General features: G+C 40.8%; 2 protein-coding genes across 3 annotated transcripts in view; one reads left to right on the forward strand and one right to left on the reverse strand.

Annotated features, from left to right (window-relative positions):
• Pngl (N-glycanase Pngl) overlaps positions 1–13,958 on the reverse strand; it is a 20,014-nt gene extending 6,056 nt beyond the window's left edge. Inside the window, exons 1-8 of the mRNA XM_074097913.1 lie at positions 13,639–13,958; positions 12,835–13,014; positions 11,589–11,754; positions 10,059–10,237; positions 9,174–9,356; positions 8,297–8,467; positions 7,259–7,410; positions 6,440–6,543 (exon numbers count right to left, since the gene is read on the reverse strand). Of these exons, the coding sequence (XP_073954014.1) occupies positions 6,440–6,543; positions 7,259–7,410; positions 8,297–8,467; positions 9,174–9,356; positions 10,059–10,237; positions 11,589–11,754; positions 12,835–13,014; positions 13,639–13,851 (1,348 nt within the window). The 5' untranslated portion in view covers positions 13,852–13,958. The remainder of the gene's footprint in view (positions 1–6,439; positions 6,544–7,258; positions 7,411–8,296; positions 8,468–9,173; positions 9,357–10,058; positions 10,238–11,588; positions 11,755–12,834; positions 13,015–13,638) is intronic.
• A 638-nt stretch (positions 13,959–14,596) lies between these two features.
• Positions 14,597–24,228, forward strand: BBS4 (Bardet-Biedl syndrome 4). Of its 2 annotated transcripts, XM_074097939.1 has the most exons (12): positions 14,883–14,925; positions 15,224–15,357; positions 15,757–15,869; positions 16,787–16,881; positions 17,672–17,834; positions 18,948–19,109; positions 19,451–19,565; positions 19,646–19,801; positions 20,567–20,776; positions 20,936–21,131; positions 23,002–23,587; positions 24,135–24,228. In XM_074097939.1, exons 1-10 carry the CDS (start codon positions 14,889–14,891, stop codon positions 21,077–21,079), a joined length of 1,329 nt encoding a protein of 442 aa, XP_073954040.1. In that variant the 5' UTR covers positions 14,883–14,888; the 3' UTR covers positions 21,080–21,131; positions 23,002–23,587; positions 24,135–24,228. The 2 variants fall into 2 exon arrangements, with proteins under 2 accessions (XP_073954041.1, XP_073954040.1); XM_074097940.1 differs by lacking the exons at positions 14,883–14,925; positions 23,002–23,587; positions 24,135–24,228 and adding an exon at positions 14,597–14,658 and having other exon boundaries at positions 20,936–21,123.
• Positions 24,229–24,367: the final 139 nt, after the last annotated feature.

Below are 24,367 nucleotides of genomic sequence, written 5' to 3' on the forward strand. Positions count from 1 at the left end.
TACCGAAAACTTTCTGATCGCCGCCATTCTTCTCATCAGTAATAGAAATTGCACCAATAATTCACACTACAATAAAGATGGGTTTAATTAGTTGTAATTGTTTTTAAATTCTGTGTATAATATAAATAACCTCCTTCCTTGATCAGATCGATTAATCGAAGAATCGATAAAAATCTCAACGGAAAAAATCTATTTTTAACATCGATTCACGGATTCATTAATGATTTATTCGAAATTTTTAACAGTAGGGTTTCAGGCAAATATGGTTTCAAAAGGCCCATCAAATCAATTCACATAATTTTGCAGAAATTTCAGACTTTGTAGACAAGGTTAAAGAATATATTTTGTCTTTGCGAGTACTACAACAAAACGACGTTGGGGGACGAATAGTAATAAATTTTACAAATAAATCAAATTGTTGAATCCAAATCAAAAACTGGCTTCTTAGGTTTCTTGGTGTGCATTCGAAGTTTAATAGGAAAGTAAAGAGGTACGATACGATATAAACTGCGGAGTTCGAATACTAAGGTTATTTCTTTCATAATTAGATTTTACATATTGAAAATACGAGCTAGAAAAGCAAATCAAGAAAAGATAGATTTTTAGAGAATCGATCTTTTGGTTGACTGATTTTATTGTGAATCGATTTTTCAGGTGTCAATTCGGATCGATTTGAGAATCGATCTTTTCTGGAAAGAATCGGTATCCCTAGATGGAATCTGTTGAGTGTTGACTAAAGTGTCAAAGGGACTGCACGACACGAACTTCGAGTTTGTAGTAGCCCTGCTGGTCTCATGACCCTATTTTGAATTTCCCGCGACTCATAAAAGCAGCGTAAACGCGTCTTTTATATCTGAAGTATACTGGCTGGTAAGTAGAGTACCGGCCCGGATAATACCGACCTGTTTTTCGTGTACACGCCCATAGAAACTGCAGCAAGCTACTACGAAACTCGAAGTTCGCATCTACCGTCCCTCTCGCTCTCGTATTGAATAGCTTAAGTATCAGAGGGACCGCTCGACACGAATTTCGAGCTTCGAGTTTTCGTAGTAAAACCTGCTGGGCATGAGTTTGTATATGGGTTGTGTACACGAAAAAACGGTGGGTATTTCCATGTCGGTATTATCCGGGCCGGTAAAGAGTGTCACCCGGCGCTTTTTTTTCGTTGTAACTTGATTGTAACCGTTGTAACTGACACATTTGTCATAATATTCTAGAACATTGGCAACAATTTCGTATGTAAATTTATCACAGAATTTTTGATGAGGCGAAATTTTATTTCCATTCATCCGTTGTCTACTATTATGTGTCGTGTATTCTGTCGTAAGTATGGGCAGAATTAAAAAGCGAATATATTCTGAAAATTAAATTTATTATAGACTTCGTTACTTAATATCATTAACAATTCTTTTATACGCAGGGCCTTTATGTGGATCGACATAAATTTTCGCAAACTATGTTTTTGGGATAATTAATGTCGTTAGGCACCACTAACAGTACAATTTACTACCATAAACAACAATTATCGCACTAAAAATTTTAAAATATTTTGTTATGTACCAACATGATTATATTGTGTCAGGAAATTTATCACTTTTTACGAAACTTATCATTTAAAACGGCAAATAAATGCTCCATTTATGAGAACAATTTATGAAATGGTAACACCGAATTTTTATTTACAGATTCAGTTATTCTTAAAAACATTGCAAGGCAAAATAAATGATACCCTTGAGGTTTTTGGGTTATACATCAAAATAATATGAAAAAAAAAACTGTTTATTTATATGAAAAAAGTATTAAATTATGATGACGGTTACTGGCAGTCCTGTTGGTTGAATGTCTGCCCATTTTTTCCCTGAAACAATAAGCATAGTTTTAATTTTTTTTTCTACATCATACCATGGAGCCGGATCTACTTTTTTTATGAATTGGGACAGAAACTTGATGGCAGATCATTTTCTCTAACATGAATTGGTACACATGGGTGTAATTTGTGTGACCAAGAATCAAATTAAGAAAAATAAGTATTTATGTATGTGTGTAAATTTTCATTATGTGATTTTGGCACTTTCTTAAAATACTTTAGTTGACGTGTGGTCACAGAATAAGTAATAGGTAATACAAGTACAGAAGGTTCTCTCTTTTGATGTTGACGAAAGCCGCCATTTTATATGCAAAATCACCGCCCACCACCAAGCAACATTGAACTCTAGTGCTGCGCGCGAAGGTCGTTATTATTCAGCACCAACGTTTTGGTTTAGGATAGGGTTGTAATTCAATAAAAAAATATTACTCACATATAACTTGAAGAGTAAATTCGGACAAATAGGTTACTTTAGTTTTCTATCATTTTTAAATTGACGCGCCTACGATCTCCGACGGTCACAAAATGGATAATTTTACAAGGTCGCGTGCCGAATGCGTCGTCGGCTGCCTCAAAGGTTTAGTACACCCGCAGTGGGCACTGGTAAATCGCGAATTATCTATCTGTTCTTTTGACGCACTCGCACTTAATATGGTTTCGATCAGGATTGGTTAGTTAGTGTAATGCTATGTACAGGATAGAAATAGTAAGAATTTAATTTTAATTCAAAAAAAATAAATTTCATGTTCAGATAACATTATGTAGTTTCCGTACTGTTTAGGCTATACATATACTGTTTCAGCGCTCAAACTGTACAATTGAAATTTATACCTACTCCTCATCCCAAAAATCGAAACAACACGCTAGTTCATGATAGATATTCTAATATCCTCACCAATCATAAAGTCGCGAGGTTTATTTTAGGTTCAATATTTTTTTATCACGTATTTACGTACGCCTAGTTACGCGGCGCGACTAGTTCGAGCGAGATTGCGGGCTTGCGTACCGAGCGGTGCTCATAGCCCTAGTGAGTTAACCCTCGCCGGCGTGGGGTGTTTAGATACTTACAGAATCGCACCTATATCGCGGAGTGCGCCGCGCCTGGCGTGGTGCAGTCTGAAGGCATTAGATTATTCAGCAGTTTTGCTGCTAGGTGGCAGTAGCGCGCAGTTATAGCGTGTTGAAACTTTCACCTGTAGCCGCCGCTAGATGGCAGTAGCGCACAGCCTGAAGATATGTTGGATTCTTTACCTGCGTTTGCCGCTAGATGGGAGTAGCTTGCAGTTGTAGCGAAATTTTTGTCTGTGGTCCCCGCTAGATGATAGCCTGACAGTCTTAGAATTTTCATCTGTTTGGTACTAGATGGCAATAGCGTGCAGTTTGAAGGTGTTGTATTCTTTACCTGTTTGCCGCTAGTGGGCTGTAGCACGCAGCCTGAGTGTTCTAACTTTAACATGCGTTTGCCGTGTGTTTTAAGTTTTACCTGTGGCCGCCCCTAAATGGCAGTAGCGCACAGTTGCAGCGTGCGTTGGAAATCTTACCTGTGTCTGTCGCTAGATGGCAGTAGCGCGCAACGCAGCAGGGTGTGTTGGCGAGCGGCCATTGGTTGACGCGCAAGTTGTGCGTTCTGCCAGTCGGCACCGCCGCCACGCAAGCGCACGCGCACGCGGCACGAAGTGAAGTGGCGCGAATATGTGCACGAATCTGCAATGTGCATGTTGACAATAAACTATTTGACACCACCGACCATCGATATCTATGTATAGACTGCATGTTTCTTACATTAAAACGGCGCACAAAATAAGTTTACACCGCGATTTGGACTTTCACTATAGTTTATTGACGTCCGTGACAGGGGTGTGTCAAAGTAATATTGATGATTGATGCGCGCGCAGCTAAGTGCCGTAAGGTACATAGATGTCAATGCCACCGACCAACCTCCAGAAATTTACTTAATGTTCCTCTCATCCAATCACAAGTTGACTGGTCCCTTAAAGGGAAAAGCTCGCCTTTGGACATGTATCTCAACGTTTGTCAATTGTGTTTTTTCTTTATTTTTGTACAATAATGTGATGAGAGGCTGCAGTAGAGAGAACTCCTTCGGCAGATGTTATGTCCGATGATCGAATTCCAAAGTTCAAAGAAAGAACGTCACAAGTTGTATAATAATGCATGCGAGTTGAGAAACTTCGATGGCGCGAATCAAGATTTTGGAGTTCTTAGATTTACTCACTAGATGGCGCTAGGAGTCGCTACACATAATACATATCATCTTCAGGCAATAACAAGCAGTGATGAATTTGCCTCTCATTGAGTTTGCCGGCATTCCAACCACAAGTACGATACCGCTGCTCCTGTGCGACACATATCTCCACGCACTGACCTCCCAGCTTAGCGGGCTCGGGAGGGTTGTCGTCGAACTGCACGGAACACTCGACGCGGCCGCCCTCGTACTCGGCAAAGCCCATTTGCAGGGTTAGCTCGGTGCACATCAACCCTTGCTCTGCTGCCAGACGCCACGTAATTTCGCCTTCTGACTCGCCTTCTAAAAAAATCGAGAACATTCCTAAATTAATAAAATTGTAAATACGACAGAAATCGCGACCAATTTACAATAGCGATTAGCAATTTAGCATTAGCAAGATACCATCCAAGAAACCGGTTTTGACCGATAGACATAAAACGCTCCGGTTAGAATTCGCGGCAAGATATTTTTACTATAAGTTCAGCAACGTGTGTTTCATGGACGAAATAGTACATTGTGAATTAAGGGGGCTAAGAAGGGGATTCCGACGCCAGAGGCGGAGGGCTTTTAATGACTCAAGTTTGTAATCCCCTTACGGCCCGTGATACACACAATGATTTTCATCACATTGCGAGGAAACATGCAAAAAAATATATTTTTTTGTGTCCAATCCAAACACTACAAAAGATAGGCGCTAAGAAAACAACTGAATAAAATAATGGCTACCCGCCAATACAAGGGGCTACTACAAAATTCGAAAATCAAAGGTCGTATCGTACCGTCCCTCTCACTCTCGTATTAAATAATATTTGGGTCAGGAAAACAATATTTCGATTTCCGAATTTCGTAGTAGGTAGCCCCCCTGATTGTCACTTTTTTCGAGTCGTCTACCATAATTTCGAATGAAGTGAAAGTGCTGTGATTGTGCCTTAAATGTGTCCATGGGACTGAGGAATAGAGCCAGAACAAACTGTAAGTGAAACCTATATCTTGCCCAATTCGGTTTTGCTAATTATTTCAATATTCAAATGTCGTAGTTCAATCAACCAGTAACACAGCGTAAAAGTCTTTAATTTATGACGTTGTGTCAACGGAAGTAAAAAAACACGGTGTAGAACTAGCGATTAAGATTTTGGGATTTGTACATTTATGATTTGTATTTGAATATCAGGATAAAAGTAACCTTTGTGTTAATCCAGGCTCCTGTCGTACAAACATTAGAAGTGCCACTGTTCTACATAATTGTCGCTATTTGTATAAGAAAGTTAACAATAATTATGTCGATGCACTTGGAGTTATAATTATAGCACTTGTAATTTTTGTAGTAGAGGCTAGGCGTCCAACTACATACCAAATTTCAGCCGTGCGCAGCGGTTTATGCGCATTGATTCCGAACCTCGGGGTAATTACCCATAAAAGGGTAAACTGTCTCTACGCTGGCAATACTGGTGAAGCGGGTGTCAATGCTATTTCGAAAAAAGAATGAGATACCTTCTCTAGCCAAATACGCCATCTGCCAGTCGTTCTCCACCTTTCTGAACACTTCGTGGCTCTCATATACGCCAGCATCCCACGTGGCAATAGTTTGCATCTCTTTCCCGTCCAGTACAACCTCATATCTGTCTAGCGCGGTGTAATACAGGATGTCGTAGGTCCCTTTAAACAGGAATATTTATTTGTACAGCATACTTACAGGATGTGCTTAAAACTAAAGCCTAATAAAAACTAAGAAGGGTAAAAGATATACACAAAATTTGGCCCAATCTTCACACAAAATCACCTAAAATTTTTTCCGCTCAGTAAACTATTTGATTATGCGATCTGTCCTTAGTGAAAATGTCATAGTTTTCATATTGGCACTTTTATATAAACACAGCCAACCAGGTTTTGTTTAAAAAATGCTGATCTAACGAAAATTAAAAAACGACGAAGAAATGTTGAAATTGTGGGTTCAAAATGTTCAAATCCGGACTCGCACCATCTTTTCGAAGTTCGTGTGCAAAATTAAATTTTAAATTTACCGGTCCATATACGTCCCACTGCTAGGCACAGGCCTCTTCTCAGAATAAGAAGGCTTGGGCCGTAGTTCCCGCGAGGGCCCATAGCCGATTGGGAACTTCACACATACCATTGAATTGCTTCGCAGGTTTGTGGAGGTTTCCTCACGACGTTTTCCTTGAAATATTGTACATGAATTTCTAAAAACAGAGGTGCAAGCCCGGGTTTGAAACGATCCTCAGATTGAGAGGCCATAGGTCAAACCACCAGGTCACCATGGCTTTTTTAAGGGTACATTAACCAATAGTTCTAACAGCAAACTCTCTGACCTTTCTGAGCGAGATGGAATGTGTGCTTGCCGGCTTCGCCCCGCTGCTCGCGCCACTCCCTGGCGCCGGAAATGCGGCCGCGGGATTCATATTCTCCTGGTTTTCTGAAGAAAAAAATGTTTTTTTTTGTCACCAATTTAGTTAATTTATTGAATCAGGCGTTACTTTGCGGAGGTCCATATCAATGAACTAAAATAATTTCCTTGCTCAGTATGGGGTCTATTATTATTGAGCAGGTAAATTTAGTTTCATCTCCCTTGCTACGGCTTGGTTCTAATTTCAGCAATGGTAGTTAATAAAACATGCCTTGACAGTAAATAAATAAAAATCAAGGTAGTTTTGAAGGACGGTTAAAAACTTTATTAATAATTTGTGGGTAGTTTTGTTTTGTTTCATAAAACGTATGTGGGTACTTGGGGAGTTACAGTGACAAGTTAAAACGGTGGTTGTGGTTCGTTAGCCTAACAACTGGTAGCATGGTGTACGGTTGTGTCACTCTGAAGATGAGCTCTGGTTGAGTTCAAAACGCGTCAGTGTAGTGTGGTGGTGGTGATAGATGGGTTTGTGTGATTTGTGTGTGTTCTTACAGTGTGGAGGTGGAGGAACTGCTTGAACACGCATATTTTGCATAAGCTTAGCTATCGTAAGGTCGCGGGTGAGCAAGGAAATTATTTTAGTTCACCAATTTAGTTTTTTTTAAAAACATCACAAATAAATGTTTTTCTTCCTGTCAATTTCGGCAGCACGCGGCACGCTAATTAATAGCGCCGCTCCTCTGACAATTAACGCCGGCGGTTTTGATGCCTCGCCACCAGTTACCTCTCAACCATAAGCTGTACCAGCTCCAGCAGCGTGCGACGCGCCAGATAAAGTCGCCGGGCCGCTGACACCTGACGCTGGCGGTGTTGACGCAGCGTCAGAATGCTCTGCACCAAAGTAGCCTCTTCTACTAAGTTCCGGCGCTGCAACACCTGAGAGAAAGAGATTACTGATTTTTAGATATAATTTTTAACGTGCAAGCATACGTATTGATGTATTCGTTCTCATTTACATGTCCTATCCTATTTTATAAAAATACTAGACTTTACCCACGGCTACCCATAAATTACGCCACGCATTTCGGAGGGGAAGGGGGGGCTGGTGATTTGTGACACGAGAGCAAAATAATTGCAATATAAGTAGTAAGTGTGACAAGAGGTAGGTACTAAAAATAATTGAAATTGGTGTGGTGTAATTTATGAACGGCCCCCTTCTTGCCCCAGCCATGGTGGCACATGACGGGGAGCACCCGTTCCTCAACGCGCGAGTCCAACTTACAGTTGGCCAGTCGTGTTTATTGTTCATAGTCTGTGACACTGACTGTCCAATAGTGGGCAGGCTAGAACAGTTTGTGTAGAACAGCGCCATCTACCGTAAATACCGTTGAACTATTTCGCGTCTTTATTGACTAATTGATATGAACGTAGCCTCAGCTTCCATATAATTCTAATATGCTCGAATAGATGGCGCTGATCCCGAAATATATTAATATTAGTTCCTTTTTTCAACACGGTGTCGCTAGTCTTAAGATTGTGTGATCTGTACAACTTTCACTTTTATAATTACACCTCTCGAACGATGGTCATCTTTTTAATCTCCTTAACTTCATCCTGAAAAAACCTATATTTCTGATTAACACTGACCTCCTTGTAATCCATTGTGTACCGCCACGTGACGTAATGCAAGTCGTCGCGATGACGTACGACAGCTTCTTACCCCAGCCATGGTGGCACATGAGGGGAGCACCCATTCCTTAATGCGCGAGTGCAACTTGCACTTGGTCAGTCCTGTTTAGTGCTCATGTTCCGTGGCACTGACCTCTTTGTGATCCATTGTGTACCGCCAAGTGACGTCCTGCAAATCGTCTCGCGAAAACGCGATGACATACGACAGCTTCTTGCCCCAACCGTGACAGTACATCAGCGGCGCATCCAGCTGCCCCTCACACGGGTCCACGTGCAACCACTGATTAGACTCGTTGTCGAATATCTGCATGGTTAGAAAAGTTAACGACGGGTAAATATTCAGCGTTTTTGCGGCGTTTTGTTCCTCATTACTGTTTTGACAAGTTGTAAAATTGGGTGCCCAAAATGAGAGATCGGTTGGAGTTTTTACTTCGAAGTCGATTGCAATGGAACAGAGACAAACAAACTCAAACAACCTTATTTATATTGATGCGCGATACTAGCGCCACCACATTTTGTGTTTTATTTTTTAATTAATAAGATGCATGGATGTCAACGGGTATCGATCATTTTTATTTATTAGCAAGCTATCTAGTTCAGGAGATGAACTATAGATGGCGCTGTATCGAACACAAGATTATTTACAAAGATGATGCTCAAGGTTAAATTTTTAACTACAGCAAATACATACTGTCCTTTCGTTGTGCTAATAAACGTGGGAAGGTGATGACGTTTAACCGAACGGTAAAAACGCTCAAATATTATCCATACACATGGCATTTGAAAATCTTTATCGTTCAACAGGTAATATGCATGAAAATAAATTATATAGCGTGATATCGAAAAACGAAACGTATGAAATAAAAATCATCATTATAGATCCGTTGAAAAATAAGAAAGATACGATCGAATGAAGATAGCATTCCATCTCGTTCTGGAAGGGGCAAAAAGCAAAAAGCTTGTAATAAAAATACAATTTTTAACAGAAACTTATTATATGTGTCACTGACCTCACACCACACGTGGTCAGTCGTGTCGAACACGTATCGTGTGTCGTAGCCGAGGGCACGGCAGAGCAGCGTGAAGCAGTTGGCCCACTCTCCGCAGCGGCCCTTCCTCGTACGCAGCAGGGTGCGAGGGTCATTGTAGCGAGGCAGCTTGGTCTCGGCCTCGCAGGATTTGCACTTGTATATCTGTAACAAACAAGTTTTCCTAAAATGAAGGATGTGAAAATCATGTTCAAAGATTCCGTTACATAGATACATACCAAGCTAATAAAAGCGTTTTAATATTTTATTGATATAAGCCGTGGTGGCCTAGTGGTTTGACCTATCGCCTCTCAAACAGAGGGTCGTGGGTTCAAACCCCGGCTCGCACCTCTGAGTTTTTCGAAATTCATGTGCGGAATTACATTTGAAATTTACCACGAGCTTTGCGGTGAAGGAAAACATCGTGAGGAAACCTGCACAAACCTGCGAAGAAATTCAATGGTGCGTGTGAAGTTCCCAATCCGCACTGGGCCCGCGTGGGAACTATGGCCCAAGCCCTCTTGTTCTGAGAGGAGGCCTGTGCCCAGCAGTGGGACGTATATAGGCTGGGATGATGATGATGATGAATATTTTATTAATAAAGAGCAAGTTTTTAATAGAAGAGCAAGAGCAAAACCTCCATCCGCCATTGCGTTAGATTGGTACATTTTAATTTATAAATATTTGCGTGCAAATATTGGAAAAAGTATGAATTTTGCGCGCATGTGAGTGCCTCTTGTTTTGTATTTGACACTTTAAAAAAAAAACGTGTTGCTAGGTCCTCAATGTCCCCAGAACTCGCTCGCCAAGCTCTAGGCCGTGCCTTTTATTTTTCCCATGAACAACATGGGACCCTGTTCTTCTTACCTCAACCCGGCAAGTCTCAGTGTCGTTGGTCATGATTTCCGTCCGCGTGCAGACCGTGGGCGCGGCGCACGCGCAGCACGCCGGCGCGTCCACCCACGAGAAGAAACGGTGCTTGAACCAGCCCAGCAACTCCAGGAGTAGCGCCAGCTCGAAGGACAAATCGTGGTCTTTTATTTCTCCTACGAATAAAATTACACTCGTACAGTCGCCACCAAATATATCGGAGCGGCCAAGGTGTTCATAAATATTGGTAAATGCACTCTATTATTAAGGTATTAGAGTTCATGTATCGATATTTTTGACCACCTTGGCCGCTCCGCAGCAACTGATGGCGACTGTACTTGAAACGGTTTTTTTTACAATCATCCTCAGCCGGAAGATGTCCACTGCTGAAGTAGTAAGTGAGTGAGTAAGTGAGTGAGTTTGTGAGTGAGTGAGTATGTTTGTTACTCCTTCACGCTGAAACGGCTGGACGGATTTGGATGAAATTTGGCAAAAAGTTAGTTTATAACCTGGATTAAAACATAGGATACTTTTTATCCCGATATTCCCACGGGATAGGGATAAAAACTCGAAATAACAACCGCTGGGTTTATATAGAGTCATGAAATTTGGCATGGGTGTTTTTATTTAACGTCAATGAAAACCACGATGTAATTTTAGGGAATTCCCACGAGAATTTAATAAATTCCCGGTATTTCAATTCAACTGCTGTATCTAATGATTTACGCGTGCGAAGCCGCGGGTAAACGTTAGTGAACGACAGTCCATCTAGTTAGTTAGTTTTTACATTAATCAAGTTCCAATGTGAATAAGGAAAATTATTGTTCAACCGATTTTGATAATTAAGGGTTTTATAAGTTTGACCGCTATGTGTGTCTGTCTGTGGCACCATAGCTCTTAAACGGGTGGACCGATTTGAATGCGGTTTTTTAATTGTATTGTATTTAGAATCTATGTACAGCACATAATAATAGTTCAAAAAACTAAAAACATGGTTTAATTGTAAATCAAAAGCGAAATCTGCCAGACTGTTGCATATTATAATGTTTTAAACTTTCGTGATTCTTAGTCAAAGTACCACCATAGTAAATTAATGTGTACTTGTGTGTTAGCGTTTTTAGCCGTTGGTGGTATTTTGACTGTGTTGCATTATATCATCCATTCTTGGTCAAAGTACAAATGACTGTTCAAACAAGCTCAAACTCAAATAGATCATGTTTTTCTGACTTGTCTTATTTTTTATTCATTATAAGTATGTTAGTTTGAAGGTATTTATTGCATGGGCCATGTTGATAGAAATAAATGGTTTATTATTTTATTTGTGTGAATAACACGAATGTTTGTTCTGGTCTTGATATGTATTTTGTATTTATCTATATAAGTATGTTTATCCGTTGCCTAGTATCCATAGTACAAGATTTGCTTAGTTTGGGACTAGGTCAATTGGTGTCAAATGTCCCATGATATTTATTTATTTATTATTTTTTATTTATTTTATCATTATTAAAGGTTAACTTAAGCTGTTACCTGTTTTGATCTTCCGTTGTTGGTCCCGAACCCTATCTAACGCCATCAGCTGCAGCTTAACCAGCGGTATCTGTTCCCGGGCCAGCTCTTGCAGCTCCGAGCTCTCGTATTGGATCATGTTATTGAACAAGTTCTCAATCTTCAGTAGGAATGAGTTGTTGGTTTCCTGTAACAGTAATGTAAGCTTATTGATCTCACTGATCACTGTGAACCCTAGTAGTAATATAATAAGGTAGGAAGACTTGTAACATTTCTTGTTGGAATGTTTTCGGAGCTCAGACTTGAGAAGAATTCTTGGGATTTGGGTTTTATGCACAATGGCATGTTTCAGATTTAAAAATAGACTAGACAAACACTAAAAAAAGAAAGACTAAAAACACAAGTGCAATGATGTACATATGCATGAGGTCTAAGAGCTGCTAGTGTATTATTTAAATAATAATAATAATGGCCAGGTCAATTGTTGGCTGTTAGAGCCGACATCGGACAAAGCCATTTGCATTGACTACTTCTTTGATCTGTCCCTTGTGTAAGGAACTGAGCGAGCACCCATAAAAAAAATGATCTAGCTTCTAGCTAAACATGCTCTACCCACAATGCTGTTTCATAACTAGCGAAATATTAGGCAAAGTTATGCCATGTTCTGGCATAAATAGGTTCAAATTAATGAACTGAATGGACATCGAGTCCTTCAATGAGGCTGGCATAGTCACACTGGTGCACTTAAGCTCAAAAAAAAATAGAAAAAAAAAAAAAAAATTAATGAACTAAGAACATGAAAAAAAATTGGCAATAAATGGGCCTAAAAAATTATAATTAGTCTGTCAAATTATTGGAAAATAAACAAAAAAATGTTAAGATTAAGAACTAGCTTGTTACCTGCGACTCCATCTGCATAGAATTAGTTTATCGCCATCCCATGGAAATTATGCAATTTTCCAGGATAAAAACTATCCTATGTCTTTCTCCAGGACTCAAACTACTTGTATACCGAATATCACCTAAATCAGTTCAGCTGTTTAGATGTGATGAAGTAACAAACAAACAGACTTACAAACTTTCACATTTATAATATTAAGTGGGATTGGCAAAAGAAAATATGTGTCCAATATTTTCTTACAATTTAACTGACTAATTAAATAGAATATTTTTTACCCAGAGAGTACCCAATTACAATCCCAAACTTTAAATATACAAACAGTCTTCAGTGTGTTGCTCCATATTGTGACAGCAAAATTTCTCGTACCAGTATGTTGGCCGGTGCAAACTTGACTTTCTTAGGCTGCAACAGTTGACTGGATCGCACACGGCGCTGAGTTCGGTGCAGGGAACCGCAACAGAAGTAAATCTTTCTCTCAATGGCTGCTTGGGCGACCCGTAGCTTACCGAGGGCCTCTTCTTTTGGATAGGTATAGTTGTTGCCATCCTGGATGATGAATGTTAAAGTAGTATAAAAATATTTTGAAGCAAATCAAGAATTTTTTAACAGATGCAAAAAAAGGTTAATGAACTAAAATAAAGACCTTATGAAGGTCGCGGGTGAGCAAGGAAATATTTTAGTTCAGATGATTCAATAAATTATGCAAAAATAGTTGCTAACCTAAAGTGAATGGTTAGCATTTAGTAAAAAGGTTGAAGTTGAATCATCATCATCATCCCAGCCTATATACGTCCCACTGCTGGGCACAGGCCTCCTCTCAGAACTAGAGGGCTTTGAAGTTGAATAACAGATTTTAATAAGATCAAAGTACCCTTCACTTTTTTTCAGACATCAACAAATAAGTGTTCCTAGTAGTTCCAGCCTATATCCTCCTAACACCCAAGTCAAATTTTTGATTTATGAACATCAGGGCGTTAGGAGGTTCTACGTCCCACTGCTGGGCACAGGCCTCCTCTCAGAATGAGAGGGCTTGGGCAGTAGTTCGACCCTACAAAAAGTAAGGCTCGATTCTAGGTAAAGAAGCAATCGTTGGATCGTCGTAAGCACACAAAAGTAAAGCGATTTTACTTTCTCTAATTCTTGTAACGAAAATATGTGTGTTCAACTTACCTGCTGGAATCCAATATATTTAAGATAGTCAGTAAATGCTTCGGAATGTAAAACGTTCAATAAAACTTCACTTTTTAAAGTACGCAGCTCGTCATCGTGAGGATTTTCCAAAATTTCATAAATTGCATTCAGAAGTTCGTACAAGACTTTGCTATAGCTGTCGACGTCTCGTAGACTTTGTTCTACTAAGGCTAGACGGGCTATGTCCTCCATTTTTGGTTTTTCGTTAAAGTTTACGGTCTTATTTGTAAATGGTAGAGGAATTTATTTATTATCAGTCTGTTGACTAACTCATATCGTCGCGGCTACTTGTCAATTTATGTTGTGTCATTGCTGTCAGTGTCAAAAATCACGGTGACAGACTTTTCGTTCAGAAATATTTTTGTACGGTGTGTCGGAGTTGTAACAATATTTTCGAGGTGCTTCTTCAAAGAAAGTTCAAAGCTTAGCTTTAAAGTGTGGCATTTGTTAACCCGTCAGGCGTCCCAGAGACTACATAGCTACATAGTCGCTAACTTCCATAAGACTACTGGTAGTCTCTAGGACATCTAGGACATTTCCTGCACAAAAAAAGGTAAGTAAGTACGTATAATATATTGTTATATATTGTGCTAATGTAGTCTCTGGGACGCGGTTTATAAATAATTTAACCTTTTTGATATATACTTTTAACTCCTAAATGGTTCCAACGGAAGACCAGCGTCGGCCGCAAGGTTGACATCATGCTGAGTTGGGACCATTTCGTGACTAAATTTATTTCCTTTTTCTTTTATTTGTAAAAATGACACGAATAAATGTTTTTCTTTCTTTCTTTCTTTCTTTCTTTTTTAAGAGAACATCACATCGGAAAAAAAAGAAATATGGAGAAGGAATTGCCACCCATGAATACTTTATTTTGGGGAACTCCCCTAGCTCCTAAAGAGTTTAGACAGAGTTAAAATACACAATAGCAGCATAATTAATGCTAATTTTAGTGCAAGTTAATACATATTTAATTTACCTAATACCTACGCATGTCTGGTAAGTACGTGTATAAAAAAGCGTGTAGGTACTTTTCTGGCATATCTATATGAGTCCCCCAGTTTTATTAAGTGTAACCTAATTAAATGATTTAAATAACTTTTTTTTTAAGTTCACTCTCACCACAAGTAAAATAATACTTACCTTTATTTATTCTAGCTTACAATACAGTATTTTCTTTCACAAGAAATTACGTTGCTATAGTAATGTATGTGTAAACATAACTCGGTATGAGAAAATCTATCATCGCTAAAGATTCGGAAAATGGTAATTCAACTGTTTATTTTTCTACTCAGTACACTTTATCTGCAGCAAAAGTTGACAAAGATTAAATCTACGGATTGAATACATTTTCAACTCCCGACGCAAAAAGGTTTTATAAGTTAGACACCAATCTCTGCTGTCTCTCTGTCTGTAAGATCCTTGCTCTCAAATGGACGGTGGTTTTGAGCTAGTTTCATTAGAATCGGTTCAGCTATTATTGAGATATTGAGCTTTAAAATGACAATGTCGGGGGTTGTTCAACTTTCTAAACGGCCAATAAAAAATAAACTTTTTTTTTCAGAATTCCGACATGGCTCCAGAAATTGGCTGCTTCATGCGAGATATGTCAGAGGCGAGCATGCTTTGTGTTTGGAGCTCGCCGATGATCTCCAGAAAAAGTCTGACAACACTCACAGATATGCTCACTTTATTAAGGTATAATTAATTTATTCTTTTCGTCGTTGATCGGCAGTGGAGTTGTATGCTTGTAACAATTGGATTTAATACATAGGTATCAATTAAATCAATTGTTACAAGCATACATCTGGCTGATTTTATGATCGGCCGCCGACATACACCAAAATCTTTGCAGCTCACTTTAATATCCACATTAAAAGAATTACAAGTCGTCAGGATGGACGATACAAGTACATTTAAGTATAAGAGTTAATGAGTTCTAAGGAGGAATATGTGCTCGAGCTCGGTAGATCCTCGCAACGCATCCTCACATGTTTCTGGTGGAAACCCACGCTTCCCAATAGCCAGCGTCATCAAGTGGTATTTAGTGGCTTTGGCCATGTCGGTCCATGATTTTGAAAGTATTATTGTCCACAGGGTTTAGTATACTCAGACGCGGGTCGTCATCAGGATGCCCTGGAGCGGTTTCACAGCTGCATCAGACTGCAGCCTCAGGACCCTGAACCTTTGAAGCAGGTTGCCAAGAGTCTGTAAGTTCTGGAGCATTTGCTATTTGTGTGAGACTAGAGTCAACTCAACTCCTTGTAGCGGAAAGGAATGTCTTGCGTAAGATCCAGGGACCTGTCAAGAGAGACGACGGCACGTGGAGGATCCGTAAAAACATAGAGACCCAGGAGCTGGTGGCTGAACCCAACATCATCGGCGTAACAAAATCACACAGACTTCGCTGGCTCGGCCACCTACTACGAATGGGAGAGGATCGGGCTGCAAAAGAGCGTACGTGGGACGACCGACTGGTCGCCGCCCGGTTGGGCGACCTAGGTATCGCTTGGAGGACAGTGTCCAGGCGGATCTGCGACGTCTCCAAGTCGACGACTGGCAAGAGGCTGCGCACGATCGGGACAGATGGCATGTTCTCGTTTCGGAGGCCAAGACCCTCTTTGGGTTCCTGAGCCAAATTAGTTAGTTAGTTAGTGAGACTAGAGGCCGAATTGTCTAACGCTTTGACGCCTGCGATCGCATTCATCATTTCTTTCTGCCCCATTGATAGAAAGAAGTGATAAAAGATTGTGATTCGGAATGCTTTGGATTTAGACAATAAGGCCTCATGCCTTCTAGCCAAAGGTAAACTTCTAAAATTCTTGATGTTTGTTTCTAGTTTATGCTGGCGTAGCGTAAATACAACACGCCAGATGATAAAGTCCTTCCATTAAATGACTCACATTCAGTGTAACAACTAGGTACCTAGTCTTTTTTTGGTCAGTTTCTTGTTCATGTTCATGGGAACTGTCATCACGCCTTGCGAACTCCGTATCTTGCCATTCCGCTCACGCTAATACCTAGTATTTAGTAGGGAGTGAGTGGGACAGAATAACATTCGAATTTCGGAGTATAGTATAGACTAGACTTCCAATACCATTAAAAATGGCGGCGCTTTTTTGTGCAGGTCATGCCAGGGACGTTACCAGCTTTCCCTCGAGGCTTATTTGGAAGCAGATAAGCTTACGAAGTACCCGGACAGTGACATCTATTGTGCCTTGGGTAAGTTGGCGAGCTGCGACTTGCAATCACGACATGCATCCGCACCCAGTCACACGACTCACTGCTCAAATAAGAATGAATTAATATTGAACCACTGAGGGATGCAAGGGATTTTCATCCTAAGCAATTAGAATCATCATCATCATCATATCAGCCGTAGGACGTCCACTATTGGACATAGGCCTCCCCCATAGACCCCCAGTTGCTTCGATTGGAAGCGGCCTGCATCCACCGTGAACCCGCGGCTTTAACCAGGTCATCCGTCCATCTCGCTGATGGACATCCTATGCTACGCTTGCCGATCCACGGTCTCCATTGGAGAACTTTTCGGCCCCAACGGCCATCTGTTCTCCGGGCTATATGGCCTGCATATTTCTACTTCAACGCGCTAACTCGCTTGGCTACGTGTGACACTCGTTCTTCTAAATATCTCCTCATTTCTGATTCGATCCCGTAGAGAAACCCCGAGCATAGCACCTCAATAGCCCTGTAACTCTGAGCCCATTTATAATGCCTATAGCGAAGTACCACGTCTCAGATCCATATTGTCATCCATCACTGGCAACGGCAACACAATGCTGGTAATTAGAATAAGCTTTGTTTTTTATAAACCAATAGAAATGCTTAATTTATGTACCTATCCTCGCTCCGCTCAGCTGTTTCCACCAGAACTGTGCTGTGGAGGATAGGTTTAATAAAGCGTTTTTATTGGTTCATAGCAAACACATTTCTGGCAAAGCATCCTCGCACATTTTTGGTGCTTTTACAATTATCCAATTCTGGTTTAAAGCGGAGTGTGCGTGGAACCTGGGGCAGCTGGAGCGAGGAGTGGAGTGGGCGCGGTCAGCAGTGCAGGCGGGCGGCGGCGAGAGGGCCAGCGCGGTGCTGGCGCGGCTGCTGCTCGCCGTCGGGGACCTCCGGGGCGCCTCGGCTGCCTACGACCAGGCTATAGCGTAAGGGTAGACCAGTAGCGTGAGGCTACGTTTCTACCAGAGATCTTCGGGAATGCGTTGCGAGAAAGGTTGCGAGGAATGTGTTGGTCATGAACCAATAGAAACGCTGGGAGCTCATCGTATCGCCTATAGCAAAGTTGTTTGTCTTAATGTAATGTTTGTCCTAACACCAGGAACTGGAAATATTTCAGAACACCTCATGCGTTGGCTACTTATAATGGGTTAGATTAGGTTAGGTTTATTTTACAAATTTCCTGTTTGCGTTGTTCCATTATAATTAAGAATTAGAACAGTCGACAATACCTACCCAGAAATGCTTCATTTAATCATTTAGCAGCTAACTTTGATTGTATTTTTTTTTAAATGTTTATAGTTATTTTATTATTATTATTTTTTCTCTTATAATTGTTTTGTCAGTTATTATTTTATTTTTTTCTCCTCTTACGGCTACACAAATGCTTTTTTGTTTTGTTTTTTTTTTTGCATATCCAGTATTGGAATGTGAGAGGCGCTGCGACCGGCCGTCTTCCTCACAGGGACCAGTCTGAAAACCAGCGCGGGGCAATCAAGCCCAGCACATGCTGAGACTGACCCATTGTCCCGACTTTTTATTTTTCTCCCACATTTTTTTTATTTTAATTTAAGTTGTGGCAATAAAGGTTTATTTATTTATTTATTTAACTACCTATCCTCGTTCCGCTGAGCTATTTCTACTAAAGCTGCGTGGCACGTCTCAGGTGAAAACGCCGCCTAAAGTGATGATATCCGGGGCTTTTAAGAAAAGGGCTAAGCTAAGTACACTTTCTAAAAAGCCCGGCAACAAACAGTGACGGATTAAGACTATTTGATGCCCTAAGCAATCCAAACCTGTGCCCCCCCCTCCCAATCTAAAAGTAGCCGTAACCAGCCTTACCTTTTACGTGCTAGCAAATTTTTTTTTGATGCTGTTTATGGTGCCCCCAAGACGTGAAGCCCTAAGCAATTGCTTAATTTGCTTATGGGCTATGCAACAGACCAATGACTTTCCTTGAGTTTTTGGTGCTCATGGGCATTTTTAACTGGCTTCAAAAAAGGAGGATATTATTAGTTCGGTTGTATTTTTTTTGCTTGTAGTACGCATGCTTGCGGAGCGGACACGTTGGCGGCGGCGGGCGCGCTGCGTCTGCGCGCCGGCGACCCGCGCCAGGCCTTCCAGCTGCTCGGCGCGGCGCTTGCGCAGCAGCCCGCGCAGCACGCCGCCGCGCTCGCGCTCGCCGCCATGATGTTACAACACAGGTATTTCGCTTGTAGTCCTCCTCCTCCTTGTGTCGCATTCCTCAGTAAAGAGGCCGTTGTTAATTGAAGAGTCAAGAGCGGTGCGAATCTGGTCAGACCAACGTATTGGGCTGCGACCAGGAGGCCTCTTCCCATCCACTTTACCGGTCACAATTAGCTTCTCGCTTGTAGTACGCACTGTTATACATATGCTACGAGCTATGGAGAGAGCCATCCATGCTTCGAGTTTCTTTGCGCGATAGAATCCGGAATACGGTAATTCGTCGAAGAACTAAAGTCAATATATAATATAATATACAATATATAAGATAATTTTGTATATTACTCATCCTTTTTTACAGGGACTTGGACGCAGCTCTAGCCAGACTCAAGGGCGCTCTCTCTGCTCATCCGACGTGCGTGGCTGCTCACACTAATCTCGGTCTAGCGCTGCTTGCTAAGAAGAAATATGTGGCTGTAAGAGCTTAAATTTCATGTAATATGAGTGAGGGTAGTTTCATCCAAAATACTTGTAATGGTGTCATACCGTTTGACAGGCGCTGACGTGCCTCCAACGCGCGGTGTGGTCGGCGCCGCTGAGCGCTCGCGCAGCGCACAATCTCGGGCTGGCGCTGCTGCTGTGCCGACGGCCCGCCTCCGCCTTCTGCCGGCTGGCAACTGCTGCGGCTCTGCAACCGCACCAACCCTATACGGTAATGATGGTGAACTTGTCAAACCTCGGGGGATTGGGCAGGCGCTGACGGCCTGTGGCGAGCTTGGCCAATCAACTTTTTAGTGTACTTACCTTGTTGCCACGGTAACGTCTGAGTTACTTGTTAAAAATATGATTTTACGGGGTAGGTACAAATCCACTAAAAGTTAGGAGTTGTGACAGTTTTAAGGCAATTTCTTCATGGCTCGTCTTTTAAGCATGCTTTTATACATTGCAAACATTTTTCTAACAAAGTGTATCACTAATCCTAAGTTACGAGACAGAATAAAATCCCCTAAATAGTTGATTGGCCCAGCTATGTTTGGAGTTTCTTTGCGCAATACGGAAATTCTTCGAAGAACTAGTCACTGACTAGCTGGGAAAATATGACAGTTAAAGTGGCAACGGGCGGGCCACATCGCTCGAAGAACAGATAACTTGGGGGAGAAAAGTCCTCGAGTGGCAAACAAGAACACGAAGCGTTGGCTGGCCTCCCACTAAGTGGACTGACAATATCGTGAGAGGTGCGGGCAACCGAAGGAAGCAAGTGGTGAATTGTGGCTCAACAGTGGACGCATCTTCCGGCTGATATTAATGATGATGATGATGACAGTCTATAGCAAGCTGAGCTCGCAGTGGACTCCAAATCTTGAGCAGCAATCGCGCCTCTGACCTGATCTGCTTACTTACTAATAGAAGTCTAATTGACTGTCTATAGTATGTAGGATTATTATGATTGGAAATTAGTAAATTCCTTTACCCTCAGGTACTCCTCATAGGCATCGCGCTGGAACGCCTGGGCGACGCACGCGCCGACGCAGCATATGCGCGCGCCGCTGCTCTAGAGCCGGGTAACGCCCTTGTGCGTCTCAACCGCGCTGGGCGGCTGGCCCGTGCTGGCAACATCGCCCAAGCAGTGGAGGAAGCTAGGGCCACTGCGGAACTGTTGCAGAGGGATGAGAAACCAGATGCTCAGGTAAGCTTAAACCTATAATACTTATCAAGTGTCTTTACTTAAAATCTATTGGCATATTTAAGCAGGTGGTGACTGAATAATTGTAGATTAACAATTAAAATTAAAATAAACCGGGATGTTGGGGTCTTAATAATCAATAGAGATTCATTTCTTGAACAGTTGGCAAGTTCGCTGGATACGTTGCTGGCGTTACTCCGTGAAGCGGGACTCAATGCCTCCGATTTGCCGGACACCCTTCCACTTGCAAAGGTAGCGACAGCAAACGAAGTCGAAGACGAAGAATTGACTGCTGATGAAGTATGACCAGAAGATTAAAGTTTATCAAGAACCAAATAGTTACCTGTGAGATGAAAAGGTACAGAATATTTGTCGGAAATTAATTCCCTAATTATACGTGTTAAAAAAACAATAAATTGGTTTGATTTTAGTTTATAATTGTTTTGTTTTTAAATGAGTTCAGCTCGACGTGTTTCGGGCTAATTTGTAGCACTTCCTCGCGGAACATGTCGAGGTAAACTCGATTAAAGAAATGAATCAGCCGGTCTCATGGTAGTCTCAAGTTCAGCTATAAACATGATTTCAGTCTTTTTTTTAATCATTCGTTATTCGGTTCTGCGACTTTAATGACTGGAATAGTTATTATGATGTAAATTCCCATTGTAGGTATGAGTCTTATCATGATTATACGGCGTTTTGTTTTCACGGTAAAACATAAATATCATGAAAGCATTGCTTTTGGCGTTTGTGATTATATTCAGGATATATGAGGCAAGTAAAATTATATGACTAGTACCTACTCGAAGTGATGCCTAAGTTAAATATTGAATCAGGCGTTACTTTGCGGAGGTCCAATATCAATGAACTAAAAGAATCATCATCATCATCCCAGCCTATATACGTCCCACTGCTGGGCACAGGCCTCCTCTCAGAACAAGAGGGCTTGGGCCATAGTTCCCACGCGGGCCCAGTGCGGATTGGAAACTTCACACGCACCATTGAATTGCTTCGCAGGTTTGTGCAGGTTTCCTCACGATGTTTTCCTTCACCGCAAAGCTCGTGGTAAATTTCAAATGTAATTCCGCACATAAATTTCGAAAAACTCAGAGGTGCGAGCCGGGGTTTGAACCCACGTCACTCTGTTTGAGAGGCGATAGGTCAAACTACTAGGCCACCACGGCATAAATAAATATCACGGGACAATTCACACCATTTGACCTAGTCCCAAAGTAAATTTAGCAAAGCTTGTGTTAGGGGTACTAAGCAACGGATAAATATAATTATATAAATAGACCCACCTACTCACCTACACGTTACCTACACCGTACCTACACTACACTACCACGGTACCTACCTACATGTTAATGTCTTTGTTTTATAATGATAAAACATAACGTCTTTCTTATATTCCCAAGCATATATCTTAATTGTAGGTACTTTAGTTTTTATATGCGAAATCGAGCGTCGTTCGAGAATACGGCCTGGTCCTCAAGATATTTTTTTTTATTCGACTGTATGGCAAACGAGCAAGTGGGTCACCTGATGGTAGAGATTACCACCGCCCATAGACACCTGCAACACCAGGGGGATTGCAGATGCGCTGCCAACCTAGAGGCCTAAGATACCTTAAGTGCCAGTAATTTCACCGGCTGTCTTACTCTCCACGCCGAAACACAACAATGCAAGCACTGCTATTTCACGGCAGGATTAGCGAGCAAGATGGTGGTAGCAATCCGGGCGGAGCTTGCACAAGGTACTAACCACCTGCATTTACAGGCTCAGCCTCGTTAGAGGACCGTCAGATAGTTCACCCTTGTACTCAAAAAAAAAAACAAATGATTTATTCAGTAAATAGGCCGCAATGGGCACTTTTACACGTCATTTTTTTAAACTACCAGCGCTTTCGGAAAGACCTTCATCGCGAAGAAGAATGCGCCGCAAGAAACTTGGCAGAAAGTCATTTTTTCATAATAATATAATTACAAATAAAATACTTAAAAACTATATTATACAATTAAAGAAAAAAAAATACAAAAAATAATAATAAGTAATAAAAATACAGGGATGTATGGGGTCCCTTAGTTACAATACTAAACACTAACTATATCTAAACTATATCTACGTTTAGTGGAAGTGTAGAATGCTTCCACCGTCATAAATTTTAAAATAATTTAATGTCTAATGTTTTAAGCGAATAAATGATTATTTTATTACTATTCTTATTTCAGTACAAAGCTGATTCTAAAGAAAGTTCATCATACGAAGATACGAGTTATTACAATACGACTACAAAGGGTGGTATCGCGAGTATGGAAAGAAATAATCTAACTGAACAAGAATATTATGAATTAGTTCGTGACCAGAATATTGATAATGATTATGATAATGACTATAATAACACGAAAGAACCGCTCGAGGATATTAATGGCTCCAATTGGGAAGTTAAGACATATGATGAAACGATGCAACTACTGAATGATTGGGAATAGGACAAACTGGACAAACCCCAGAAGCAAGATTTTATTTGTTTATCTTCCCATAGTGTGTACGGTGTTAATATTATTGATTTGGCGTAAAAGAAAAACCTAAGCACCTACACGTAGGTACGCTGGACAACGGTACTGTCACGAGTGTAGAAGTTTTCCATATCAGCCATATCAGAACCCATAACAGGCGTCATCGAAACCTATGAGGAGCACTAATAATAATAATGATTTAGCACGCTTAACTAATGATAAGCTTTGTAAAAGAATAACTTTTAATACACGTTTTTTATTGACTGTACATTTTGTTGACTTCAAACTACATTATATAGTAAGTATGCCTCAGCTCAATCCGATAACAGTAAGTTGAAATAAATAAAATGGAAAAATAGTTTGCGAATTTCGAAATAAACAACATTTAGGAATACTGTTGGGGATCACCCCGGAGCAAAACATTTGCAATATACATTGGACTATCTGCGAGTGACAAATTTTGTGAATTAGTGAGACGTGCTTTATGGATTCAGGCGTTACTTTACGACGGTCCATGTTTTAAAATAAAATGGATAATTTTGCGGCTACTGCCTCTTCGCAACGTAACGTTTGGCAACCAGTTTCATTTTGCAACTATTCATTTCGCAAACTCCAAAACTGTAAATATTTAGGTAACAAATAAATCTAATCTTTCAGGGTTTATTTCAGGGCCATCGTGTGTTTAGGATAGGTTAGGTTAGTTTTATAAAAATCCTGAAATATTTACAGTTTCAGAAATATTAAACAGTTGGGAAATGAAAAGTTGCGAAATGAAACAGGTTGCCAAATGTTATTCGCCGAAACATTAGTAAACCATAATTTTGATTTGCTCCTCCGCGAAGTAGTGCAGTCAAGCTATGCATAGCTGCGTCTGCGCAATCAGTTCAATAGTTTCGGAGCAAATTGGCTGCGACGGACGGACAGACACACACGAGTGGTAATCCTGTAAGTATTTAAATTTTTCCTTTCGAAGTAAGTACGAAACCGTAAAAATCACAAATATTTACGTACTGAGCTCTAACTAAAGCAACTTTCATAACTCTGGCAAATAAAAATCCGTATTTCATTAATGTTATCC

Source organism: Choristoneura fumiferana, chromosome 14 (genome assembly GCF_025370935.1).
Source record: "Choristoneura fumiferana chromosome 14, NRCan_CFum_1, whole genome shotgun sequence".
NCBI lineage: Eukaryota > Metazoa > Arthropoda > Insecta > Lepidoptera > Tortricidae > Choristoneura > Choristoneura fumiferana.